Source organism: Hippopotamus amphibius, chromosome 5 (genome assembly GCF_030028045.1).
Source record: "Hippopotamus amphibius kiboko isolate mHipAmp2 chromosome 5, mHipAmp2.hap2, whole genome shotgun sequence".
In the NCBI taxonomy this organism is placed as follows: domain Eukaryota; kingdom Metazoa; phylum Chordata; class Mammalia; order Artiodactyla; family Hippopotamidae; genus Hippopotamus; species Hippopotamus amphibius.
The window spans coordinates 5633342-5646799 of NC_080190.1; the positions used below are offsets into that span (position 1 = coordinate 5633342).

General features: G+C 43.3%; 1 protein-coding gene across 4 annotated transcripts in view; it reads right to left on the reverse strand.

Moving 5' to 3' along the window:
• DOCK1 (dedicator of cytokinesis 1) overlaps positions 1 to 13458 on the reverse strand; it is a 520609-nt gene that overhangs the window by 438868 nt on the left and 68283 nt on the right. For all 4 annotated transcript variants that reach the window (XM_057736106.1, XM_057736108.1, XM_057736105.1 and 1 more), the window contains exons 6-11: positions 12075 to 12223; positions 7769 to 7904; positions 6381 to 6538; positions 4916 to 4997; positions 4359 to 4494; positions 381 to 453 (exon numbers count right to left, since the gene is read on the reverse strand). In XM_057736106.1, the coding sequence (XP_057592089.1) occupies positions 381 to 453; positions 4359 to 4494; positions 4916 to 4997; positions 6381 to 6538; positions 7769 to 7904; positions 12075 to 12223 (734 nt within the window). The remainder of the gene's footprint in view (positions 1 to 380; positions 454 to 4358; positions 4495 to 4915; positions 4998 to 6380; positions 6539 to 7768; positions 7905 to 12074; positions 12224 to 13458) is intronic.

Below are 13458 nucleotides of genomic sequence, written 5' to 3' on the forward strand. Positions count from 1 at the left end.
ACGTTGAAGACAGCAACTTCCCGTAACGCATTTGAAAGTACCGTATTTTGAAAATTTGAGTCACTACTAGAATAAATCAATGGTGTAAAGAAACATTCATGCTTAGAGTGGAACTGTAATTCTGTGTGTCCTACAGGATAAGGCATGTTAGGGATCACATGTAAAATCTTCTATTTGCAAGACCATAACATTTAACCCAGGTTTCTTGCAACTACAAGAATGCCCTGCACTAGAGCAGTGACTGAACAAATGTTTCACTATTATAAAATCATCAGTTCCTATTTGTGCTAAGTTTAGAAACTGAATTACAAAGATAATTATTACAAACATCCATTTTCCATATTGTATCTGGCTAAGTACTTTGCCTGCCCCGTACTTACGACTGAAAGGGAATGAAGTGCTGTTTCTCTTCATCGTCCACTTTTCCACTTATTATATCTGTTACATCCATCACTGAGGACAAGAAAAGAACAGAGAGGGTTTTGCTTAAATGCCATCATCATAGAAAACAAACAGCAGCATGTCTTCTGACCAAAAACGAGCATACACTGTCTGGTGGAATGATTTTATGTTCAAGTTTAAAGTACTTCCACGTTTGAAAGACCAATTAAGTGATCTGAAAACACCAGCCCAAATGGGGTTGAGGTTTAAATAGTGGAGTTCCATTTCACACATTCCTTTGCCTCGTATCCAACTGGCAATGACTGAGTTGCATTTGCCAACAGAACTTCGTGTGATGAGGAAATGTTCTATCCCGAGGAGCATCTGAAATGCGGCAAGTGTGATGGAGGAAATGAATTTGTACTTTGATTTCATTCATTTACGCCCAAATAGTCACATGTGGCAGGGCAACCATACTGGACAGCACTGTGCTGAAGCCTCACATCAGCCACTACACGGCCCCACATAGGGAAACAGTCATAAAGTGGCTCGTTTACCCACCCCATGCTGGCATCCGTGGACACTGTTTCGAGAAACACTTGACAGTTAATCCTCACACCTACCTACTATACAGTTAAGGAAACAAGGCTCAAAGAATGAATGCGCCCCAAAATCTGGTAGCTAGAACATCTCCGATGCCCAGCTCAGACCAACACAGTGAGAAACCCCAAGAATAGCCCCAGGGGCACTGGACAAGTGCTGTATCTCTGCTCAGCCTCCACACGACTGCAGGTAAGGGAGCAACACGTCCCTGTTTATTTCCTTTTGCACAATCCCTTCGCGAATGACATACAATGAAATATTAAAACTGTGTACAATTTCTGGAAATTCCCTGGTAATTCAGTGGTGAAGACTCCACACTTCCACGGCAGCGGGCACAGGTTAGATCCCTGGTTGGAGAACTAAGATCCTGCATGTCATGCAGCACTGGCCAAAAAACAAACAAAAAAAAGTGGACCATTTCCCTTTCTACCACCTCCCCCCACCCCAAAAAGGGGGAAGGGATCTGTAGCACCAGAACAGAAGCACCCAATCTATTATTAAGATGCTCATGGGACTTCCCTCGAGGCACAGTGGTTAAGAATCTGCCTGCCGATGCAGGGGACGTGGGTTCAAGCCCTGGTCCAGGAAGATCCCACATGCCGTGGAGCAACTAAGCCCGTGCGCCACAACTACCGAGCCTGCACTCTAGAGCCCATGCTCTGCAACAAGAGAAGCCACCGCAATGAGAAGCCCACACACTGTAAGAAAGAGTAGCCCCCACTCGCCGCAACTAGAGAAAGCCCGTGCACAGCAACGAAGACCTAACACAGCCAATAAATATATAAATAAATATATTTAAAAAAAAAAAAAGATGGTCATATGCCCAAGACCACACCTTCGCCACCAGTTCTGAAACATCAAATAAAGTTCATTTCTCAGCCCAAGTCCAATCAGCCTTCGGCACCTGCAGCAGCAGCTTAGACAACCAGCTCCATATGGGTCAGAACAAATGAGTCTGAACCCAGGAGACTACCTTGCACAGCCCAGTTCACAGTGAGCAGCCTTCCTGTGTCCGCAGACCTCTCTCTCTCTGGGACTCATCCCACCAGCTGACTGTGGGTCTCCCTGATAGTCCAGCTCCCTTGTCAAAGCCCCATCTCTAGCCCTGGTCTTGTCCAGGGGCCCAGCACCTACTGGCAGGAAGGCAGCATGTGAGCGAGAAACACCCTAGGTTTCAGCACCTTAGAACTAGCAGCCTTAGTTCTGCTACTTCCTAGGAATGACAGCCCCTTCGAGCCCCCAGCCCAAAGCTCAGCAGAGAAGGCATTTAAATCACCCATCACCATGTCTTTCCCTCACTGGTCTTCAGCACACAGGCCCAGGCAAAGAAAGTTCTGTGATTCGGACTTTGGGCATTCAAAGGTCTCTGCTGCCAAAGGAGGAAGTGGAGGACTTGGGGACATCACCCCCAAACCGAGAGCCCAAGCATTTCTATATTCAGGTACAAAAGCCCGTCTTAAGAAACCCAAGAGTCGGGCTTCCCTGGTGGTGCAGTGGTTAAGAATCTGCCTGCCAAGACAGGGGACATGAGTTCGATCCCTGGCCCGGGAAGATCCCACATGCCACGGAGCAGCTAAGCCCATGTGCCACAACTACTGAGCCTGCGCTCTGGAGTCCACAAGCCATAACTACTGAGTCCATGTGCCAAAACTACTGAAGCCCTCACATGCCTAGAGCCTCTGCTCCATCCGCAATAAGAGAAGCCACCGCAATGAGAAACCCACGCACCGCAACGAAGAATAGCCCCCGCTCACCACAACTAGAGAAAGCCCATGCACAGCAATGAAGACCCAATGTAGCCAAAAATAAAATAAATAATAAAATAAATCTTTAAAAGACGAGAAAAGAAACCCAAGAGTCTAGCTGTATGTAGTCACCATGGGTATGTGATGGAGGAAGACTTGAAAGACCCAGAAACACAACATCGCACGATGCAGGGGGTGGAAAGAAGGGGGTGTCAGGATGCTGGTCAGCACAGGTAGGAAGCCAGGGAGACAGTGATGAGAAGCAAGCTGCAGGGCTGAGGGGCTGGGCAGGGTCACAGTGACACCTCCCTACACCCTGCTCATAGCAACTGGGCACCAAGCATCCAGGTGGCCAAGATGCACAGCATCTGCTTCTAGGGGTTCATCAGAAGGGACACAAAGATCGAAGTTCAAGGATGTGCACTGCGTACCGGGGCAAGAATATGTTTTGTTTTAATAGCCCTCCAGACTGTGTATATGAGTGTATAAGTGTACATGAGAAATACACTCAGGGCGGAGAATCACTGCCTTAAAGCATTTACCTTTTGTGCCCAAAATGTACACGGCCACACTGCACGATGAGATGTCCTCCCTCCATCTCAGAGCAGAGATAGGAGGAGGAAGTTGGGAAATACATAAGCAAAACGCTCAGGTCCTTGCATGGTATCTACGGAGACACAGCAGCTCAACAGCTCAGGAAAGCCAGCCCTCTGGGATGAACGTGGAAGGGAAGAGATCACTTCCCCCTCCTCACCTCGCCCCACTGCTGGCGTTTGCTCTGAACCTAAAACTGCTCTAAAAATAAAATCTATTTAAAAGGTGTCAAAAGTAAACTAAACAAAGCTAAGCCCTGAGTTTCCTGGCAGCCCAGGTAAAGAATCCTTCCATCGCTGCTCATAAAAGAAATCCAGTGATATACCAAAAAGGAAGAATCTTCTCACATACCTATTTATATAAATCCCCCAAATCACAAAAAGGACAGGAAGAAATAGAGGGCTGCGTAATGAAACTCCACCACAGCCACCAAATCGTGAGAGAAAATCATTTCCCAAATTGTGAAAAATGAGAGTGACAGTGAAAGAGGTCAACTAATTAGGACGTCCTGGAGACACTTTCCTATCCCTTCCACAGAGATAACTCATGTCTCCCTTTTCTTGTGCTGTCACCAAAAACAAAACAAGAACAGAGCACACGTCTGCAGGATACAAAGCCCCTATCTGAAGAGAACTCTGTCCTCTCCGGGCTTTCTTCTCCTTCCACCTTTCCATCACTTGACCATTCTGTGCAAATTCACTCCTAAATCAATCAATCACCAAGTCCAGAAAGCGTGCAACCCTCCAGTGACTGGTTTCCCTCCAGGATGAGGATGAGGGTCAGGATCTCCTCCAGGAGACAGAATCCACCTTCAAACCAAATATGTGATTTGCGACTGAAGCTTCTGGAGCCAAGATCCTGAGCTGCATGTGGACTTGAAGCCATACGGAGAGGAATGAATAGATTTATTGTTTTCTCTCCAACAGAAAAGCTTATAAATCAAGCAGCCCACTGTCCAGTATTCAACGGCAGCTCGTATTCACAGCAAAGGCGATGATCTCGAAACTCTTAAGGAAAAGGAAAGAAATGAATTACCGGCCACCCCGAAAGGCCGCCGCAAGCCTGAGGTCAGCTTCCTCGTGTTGTTGTCCCTCTGCTCCATGCGACCCACTCGAACAATCTGACACACAAAACTGATTTTCTCCCTTTTCAGGTCTTTGCTTCCGAGGTCCTAGAAATATTAATTTCCATAAATTATTTTGCAGAACCATTACTCAAGGCAGGTTCAATTGAAACAGACAGTAGAAAGATGGATTGCGACTCTCTTCTCCAACCAGTTTTTAGCATTTTAATAAGTTATTCACAAGACAAAAAGGAGCTGAATCGCAAAAGTCAATTAGCATTAAATGCATTTAAGATCCAAGTTTGAGAGACATACTCGACATAATGGAGTACCTCTTTGTCGTGGGGATTCTAAGGGTAGCTAGAGACCCCGAAGATTTCTGGGCAGTTCTGTTATTATGTGAAATTAACAAGTATTACAGGCATGCCAAGGCCCCATGCTCTAGTGCGGTGAGAAGTCAGACGGGGGTCACGAAAAATAGTCATTAGGATGGTGAGAAATTCAAATGAACATCTTTGGACGCACTTACAGTGAAAACAGCTCGCAAATTGTGTAATCTGTCTATATCTTTAGGCAATCCTGAACTTGACCAGCGAACCAGGTAGTTTTCACTTGAAAAAAAGAAATAAAAGCAAATTAATTTTCCAAATAGAACAGGGTACCAAATGTACATCCACACTGACTTTTAATTAATACCACAGAGGTCTACTGTACAGACAACTCTATGGGTTCAGAAATATCAACCACATCAGATAGATTTGCTCTACCATTAACATATAAGTAATTTCCATACAGGACAGCACTCAAGCACTGCCTACCCAAAATCTTTGAGATTATAATTTTGGATGTTCAGGGTCATAATTGCAAAGGAACTATTTGCACATGGCATTTCAAAGTTTTTGTTAATTTTTAAAGCATTCTTTAAAATTGAAATTAATTTACAAGGTTGTGTTAGTTTCAGGTGTACAGTACAGTAATTCAGTTACACATATATATATTATTTTTCAGATTCTTTTCCATCATAGGTTACTACAAAACATTGCATATAATTCCCTGTGCTTTCAGCAGGTCCTTATTGCCTATCTATTTTATACAGAGTAGTGTGGATATGTTAAAAGTTTATTATTAAAAGCATATTTGTTCATCTGAAATGACTATAGCCTCACATTCACCATTCATTCATTTACAGTATAAAGTAAAACTGCATGATTATTTCAGAGCCTGACACAAACCAAATACGACCTAAAAATATATATTGAATCCTATGACAAGAAGAAATAAAGTCTTATCGGAAGTGGCAATGAAATTTGTTCTGTTTTCTGTCATATACTAAGTTTTAAAATTTTCAGTAATATGAGGAAAGATTCTGGAATTTTAAACACACACACACACACACACACACACACACACACACACACTTCACACACTATTTAAACCGTACTTTTTCCATCTGGACAGAGAGAAAGTTATACTGAGGAACAAAAACAAGAACTGGGGAAGACAGCACATGAGAAAGGACAGACATGGCAGAGACGGGATTTACAATATTTTAGTCAACAAATATTCTTTGAGCCTTTACAAAGCAGATGCCATTCTAGACACTGTATCCCAGCCAATCATCTTGGAGAAGTAACAGTAGGTCAAAGGTCCAGAAATGACATTCACAGAGAACCAAGGCTCGGAAAAGCAAGATTAAGACAAGAGGGTTATTGGGTGGGGGTGGGGAGGGCCACAAACAAAACAACCTATAAAGACAACACAGGAAGCATTACTTCAATCTGTGGTTGCCAGGTCCTTAAAACATTACAAGACTACAACTATCCACATACATGCAGGAAAGCTGACCCTGACCCACAGTTCAGCTACCTGGGGGATGTCTGGCCGGCTGATCACCCCAAGGGCTCCCTGAGGGAGTGAGATTTTGCGGTGGTTCTGAGGCCATTTTCCCAACAGTAACCAAAGAGGAAAGACAGCAGCCAGGGAACGTCACTGACCTGATGAACTTGGACTCCACAGGGTCATACAGAGACATGAGCACTTCGGCATCTTCTCCTATTTTACAAACCACATTTTTGAGGTTGACAAACAAGGCCAGAGAAGGGGTGGCAGCAAACTTGGCTTGTCTGTTAATGTCTATGTTCTGCTTTTGAGACTGTCAGTGGAAATAAAACAATAAAACAGAAAGTCTACATGAGCGACACCCACGGCTACCCCTTGCTCTGTTCATTCCCTGCAGAACAGAAAATCATGTGAAACTAGCCGCCACAACACGGCAAAGCCCCTCATGCAGTGTCTTCCTTGTCCTCACCTGACAATCTCATCACAGGCACGCACCCAAATGAAAATAACAGTGCCCTGTGCAATGGTCCCAATCCCATGACACTCAGCTCATAGCGAGTATTTTCTTCAGATACAAAACACTCAGGGGTCCAGTAAGTGAATCAGAATAGAGACTACATGTGGAGTTGCCTGTTTAATTTTTGGTTCTCCCATTAGATCAAATGCTCTGAGGACATCTCTGTGTCATTCATCACTCTGGCCTCAGTACCTGGCACCCTGAGATGCTCAGTATTTGCTGAATGAATGGACGGCTCAATCAGAAAATCATGCTATGAATATTGACTACATACAGGACACCATTAAAGGCCATGGAAGATGAAAAAGATCAGTAAGATACATGTTCCCGTCCCTCATTGAGCTTATTTTTTTAATTAATTTTTATTGGAGTATATATAGCTGCTTTACAATGTTGTGTTAGTTTCTGCTGTACAGCAAAATGAATCAGCTAGACATATACATATATCCCCTCTTTTTTGGATTTCCTTCCCATTTAGGTCACCACAGTGCATTAAGTAGAGTTCCCTGTGCTACACAGTATGTTCTCATCAGTTGTCTATTTTATATGTAGTATCAATAGTGTATATGTGTCAATCCCAACCTCCCAATTCCTCCCACCCTCTCCCCCTTCCCCCTTGGTAGCCATACATTTGTTCTCTACCTCTCATCTCTATTTCTGCTGTGCAAATAAGATCATTGAGCTTAGATATGTCACTCTCCTACTCCTATCAAAGAGGAAACGCAGAATCGAGTATTGTTTCCCATGAGCTAAGACCACAAAGTCAATGTCATTAAAATCCTGCCCCCTGAGCTGAAGCACACGCCCCTCAAAGGATGAAATTCTTTCAGGTCATCAGCAGCATGTTTGGACACTGAGCTCCATTCCATCCATCACTGCATGGAATATACTGTGTGGTCATGCCTTTTCAGGTCCTTTTTGGTGCAAATTCTGAGCTTCACTGGTGACGTTTTACTAATGTTGTGAACTGCCACTGAGAAAATGTACTGCGTATGTAAATAGCCTATTACAGAGAGTTGAACTTACTTTTTCTTCTTGTAATCTTTCCTCCACTTGTTTAGAAGCTACTTCATGAGCTCTGAAAAGACTAATCGTGCTAGTTAGTTCTGGATCCAGGATGTTCCCGTCTTCATCTCTCACCACCAAGTCCAAATCAAGGATTCTAGAACAACAAGAATTCGGATCTTTGCAACCGAAGGGCTGTGAATTCTCTAACAAACTTCAGTCCCAGCAACTGAGCAGATGAAAACATCACAGAAAGTCAAGGTCACTTACACAATAAGAGGGAGCACAACTCTGCAAGGTTATACTACCTTCTTTAACTTAAAATGTACGCCCTTGGAATTAAAAAAAAAAAATTCAATTTTTACTTCCATTGCCATAGTGAGTTTGTCTTACAGGTCAACAAAGTCCAAATGCCATGTATGTTGCTAATTACTATGTGAACTGTATGGACAGTTTAAAGCACACACATGCTATGTATATACTAGGGTGTGCATGTGTGTGTGTGCGTGTGTGTGTATACAGTCACATGCACACCTATATGCCCAAATATACACAGTTGGTGGCTGGGAAGAGGTGGGAGGGAGGAAAAACTGGAGCAGAGGCGCACCCACCACTCCATTTCCTCACCACTGTCTCCAGCAGGTTCCACTGCCCTACTTTCCTTCTACCTAGAGTCAGTTCTAATCCCTTAATTAGCCCATCAAAAGATTTCAGATGAAGATGTTCTACAGTTTCAACATGGAACATATGGAAGTCATCCACAGTGATGTTGAGCAACTTTCTGGGCAGATGGCTAAACGTGGTAGCCAACTTAAAACACAAGCATCTGCCTAAGAAATCTGTCCATCTATCTCCGAAAATGATTTATGGCAACATTCTGTTTCCCCAAATCCAATGAAATTGTTACGTGATTTTCACAATTTTTATTTAAAGAAAAAACAAAGGCAATTATATAAAGAAAGAAACAAAGAGTTGTGCTACAGTGGTGTGTTCTGGTTTCCTTTTCATAAGACATGAGGCTGATAACCACAGATGCCTGATACTTCGCCTCTGGGATTTTTCTTCCTGATATTAACAAGTCTATAGAAGGAAATTTTTACTTTTTTTTAACCATACGACAAAGGAAAACATCTTCTGAAATAAAGATAAATTTCAATTAGAGAATGTCTTTAACAGTTACAAGTTGAAGAAGAAAGTGAACTTGGCAACAGGGCCTCCATGTAGACAAACTGATCTCCGACTTCTCTCCTCCGAAGGTCACACGCCTTAGAGCTGTGTGTGAATGAGCCTGATGCTGTGGAGAGGGTGAGTCTTGTGAATCGTGCTGGACCACCGCACTGTTTGTGTAAGGCAATCACAAACACTTCATTCTTTTCCTTCTAATATGTATTGAGCAAACTCGCTGATGGTGAGGCAGGACCACCTGCGCCTGTCAGCAGCCGGAGGGTAAACCGGCTTTTAACCAAATAGAGGCATTTCCCTTTGCAGGAAAAGAGCCTCAGTGGTTGTAATGATTGTGGGGGATTTCAAGAGGTACAGAAACTTTTTTTCAACCTTTTAAGCTCTTATTAGCTGTCTTTGTAACAAAAGTCACCCATTAGGTAAAGCCCCTCCCTCTTAAAATATCACTGCTCACCCCCTGGGAGGAGTCAGTGCCGGTGTGGGCGGAGTCAATGCTAATGAAATGGGATCCGTTCCGAAGCGGGCAGGGCCAGATATGGTGTGGGCGGAGCTACAAAGAACCCCGCTTTAGGAAGACTGGCCAGAAGATGCTACAGGTCACACAGAATGAGGCTGGCTGAGAAGTGGAGGTGATGGCCGTGCCCCAGCCTGCTGTGTACCTCCTGCCATGTACCTCAGTCCTGCCAGGACAGATGGTCAGACCCAATTCACAAAGGAGGAAACCTAAGCTCAGAGAAACATCTAAAGATCCCAGAGCCTGGATTCTGAGCCAGAACCCTCTCATGGCAGAGCCCATGCTCTTTCCAGAATGTCACCGGGAAACTGCCGCAGGAAGTGGCCTTCCAGGGATCTGTGTGCCACCAACCATGCTACGTGTGTTCTCAGCAGTCGGTGCGCAGGTGGTTCTGAATCCAGACTGAACTCCCAGTGGGAAGGTGCAGAGCAAGATACTCTAACAGCAACAGAAACTAAGTCCATGGAAGCCCAAAGCACCTCTGAAAAAAGAAGGGGTGGAAACCTCCTGAAATTATGTGCAAAATTGTGTGTGTGTGTATGTGTGTGTGTATGTGCATTTTCTATGGCCTTAATCACATTCTCAAATGTCTCCCAGAAACCATTTTAAAATCCAGCTTTTGACACAGTGATTTTATTTTTTATTATTTTGTCTTCTGAAGAAGGAACTAGAAAGATATGCACAGAGTGTTCAGCTTTAGAGAAATTATGGAGTAGATTTGAGTTCCTTGGGCAAAAACCTGTCTTGTTAAGGACCACATTTCCTATGAAAGTAGTAAATTATGTTTGGAAATACTTCCTTTCTTAACTAGATTGTCCCATGACATAATGTATTTTGGCTTCCAGTGGCCAAATTAAGCAGCTGGGTTTCTGGACATAAATTCAAAATATGATACTCCAACAGAAAATAAAATCAAGTTCCAAAAGTTTGGTTTTTTCAGGCAGGTGGACATGAAATGGGTTTCACTGCAACAATACTTAATATCCTATACCCAGAAGTCTCTAGCTTTCTGGGGCAGGAGGGTGGGGGTTGGGGGTGGGGGGAAGCCTTCTACGGCCTTTCCTAATCCAAACACTACATCTTACTAATAACGTAGCTTTTAAAAAACTTTTCACACTTGAAAGCCTGAATTACCAAGAAGCAAAACTGTTTATAATTCTGATTTTACAAAACACTTTAGTTTTTCCAAGCCTCCCTTCAGCTGAATGGCTGGGGGCAAACCTCTCCTATTTTCTGAGCTTAATGTTCTAATGTGTAAAATGAGGGGGTTGGACTAAACCAGTAGTTTCCCAATCTGCTGTCCACCACGGTCCAAGTCTATTTTTAAAGACTGGGATTTCTAGCCAGCATTCCAGACATCAGCAATCAGGATCTTAAGGGTCCCAGGATTCTGTATTTTGAAAGCTTTACAAGCAATTCTGATATAGATCAGCATTTGGGGGTTCTGTAACCAGACACTTTTTAAGGCTTCTTGCAGCTTGGACATTATATGAACAATGAAATCATTATCCAGTAGAAAAGGGGGTGGCCTCATTCTGCTTTCAGAACCTGGGAGAACTGGGATGACTGTGTGTCAGAAATGCGTGCCAACACTAGAACACGCACCTCTGTGGGACAATGAATGCACCACTGCTAAAGGCAGAGCTGGGCAGCGCCCTGCTGTAGATGGCAACTTTCGCATGAGACATACTTCTGTAAAACAATTATGAGTTGTTTATATCAGAAATGCAAATTTAGCTGGCTGTGTTTTTTTTCCCCAATAAAAGGTCTCCTGTGTGTATTACTAAACCAAAGAACTAGTGCAGAAAAACTGACACAAAGAGAAAAATGATTTTCCCAATAAAACACATCCAGCTGTTCAGATAGTAGTGATGTTCTCAGAGTGATATGGCAAGATGCAAGGGACCTCGAGACAGCATAAACGCGTGCCACCTCGTGTGCCAGGCTCCTTACAGACCCAGCTTGGTTCTTCTCCAATATCTTCTCTTGGAGTTGCACCTGACTTTATTACCAGTTTTCATTCAAATCCACTGGGAAATGGGATGATTCTGCTTTTGTTTCTCGGCCAGAATCACTCAATCCTGAAAGTCTTGTGAGAAGACATGGCAAGAAGCAAATTCAATCGCACACAGCATGACAGAGAAGAGAAGAGACTAGCTGGCTGTATTTCGTTCACCAAGTCTGGCATCCCTACACTGGTGACAAGTTTTAAGGCACCCTTCGATGTCCCTTCCAACTTTCAGAACATAGAATTGCACAGAAAGAAACCTGGTGCTTGTTACCACACAAAGTACCCCCATGTCTGGACTCAAGGTCAATTACTGTCAACAGAAAGGAAAAGTTCCTTGTCAGGGGGAATCATTGTGGGGTCCCCTCTGGAAGAGTGACAATAACAGGTACCCCAGGCCCATCTCCTTGAATAGAATACATTTCAACAATGACTCAGAAAACTCCTGATCTTCAGGATCCAAAAGAAAATACCTCATCTTTTTTAAAATGATGACCATGCCATTATTTTGATGTTAGAAATTTTGTTTTATCATAAGATAGGATTTCAGTCTCCTCAAGGCTTATGGTGATGTTATTATAATGGATAATTGAAGCATGAAATCATCTTTCAAATAAACCAACCTGTTTCCATAATCAATTTTGGCAGTGATCTTCTTCTTCAGCTCTTTGAGCTCATCCTGGGGCAGAGTTCCAGAAAGAATTTGCGATCGCCACTCAATAAGGTCGTAGATCATGTGCCGAACGCTTCGGAACATCTCCCTGTTATCTTGCTAGAGGAGGGGGGGAAAGCCAATTGTTACGTTCTTGATTTAAAAGAGCACTGTGGATTTTTTTTTTCTCAAATAGACATGCCTGTGCTTTGTATGCTAGGATTCAATTAATGTCAGATTAAAGATGTTTTTAGCATGGAACTGAACACATTAGATGGAATCTGGTTCCCATCACACACAAAAAGATTAACGCAATAAAAAATAATACATGATTTTCGGTATTCCAGCCAACATTCCAGAGCATGTACCCCTGAATCCAGAGTGGACCAGGCAGGATCTGGACTCGGAGCCTCAAAGCCAGCCCGGGAGCTTCTAGTATCCAACCCATGAATGGGCAACCCTTGTAAGCTGCCTGAGGAAGTGCCCCACCCTACAGATCTTGCCTACTGGGACTTCAGAATACCCTTCTCCCCGGATGATTCTCAGCACTCAGAGAAACTCAACCTCAAGGCACGACTGTCAGCTGTGCTACAAGAGAACGTGCCCCTGGGCTCTCCTGGTGACGGTGGTGCACTCAGCACTGGCAGAGTGGCTTCTGCAAGAGGCGAAATCTGAATCTACAAGCTGTCGGTGCATTTAGGCCAAAAGAGAAACAAAAATAAGATGCAAAATTCATACCTCTTATCACTTTCTACATCTTCCAAGGGGTTTGATGGTACAAAGAAAAGCAGTTTTGCAACAGCAAGAGTACAGTTCATCAAGGAAATAAGGCATAACCCAAAGGGAAAAGAACCCAGTAGTTCTCTCCATGGGAAGAAATCTAGGTGAAACCTAACTTCCTAAAATTCTAAATGAAACAGTGACTGTAAAAAATTAACGTGGTCATTGCTACTTTTTAGAGTAGCTTGCCCTCTACATAGCTGAGCTTCTCACCCCACTATTTCTAGTATTTCCAGCCTTTCTAGGAATTTCAAAGATCCCCACCACTCACCCATCCTATCACACCCAAACATATTATTTTCCATTCCATGACTTCTTCTTAGTATTGTCATAATCTTAATTTCTTTCTTTTTATTTATTTATTTTTTGGCCATGCCTGGTGGCTTGTGGTATCTTAGTTTCCCGACGAGGGATCGAACGTGGGCCCACGGCAGTGAAAGTACCGAGTCCTAACCACTGGACCTTCAGGGTATTCCCATAATCTTAACTTCTCAAATGAAAACTAAATAATCAAATCAATGGTTTATTCTAAAATTATGTTTGTTTCCCTCTTATTCATTCTGTGTGTCCACTTT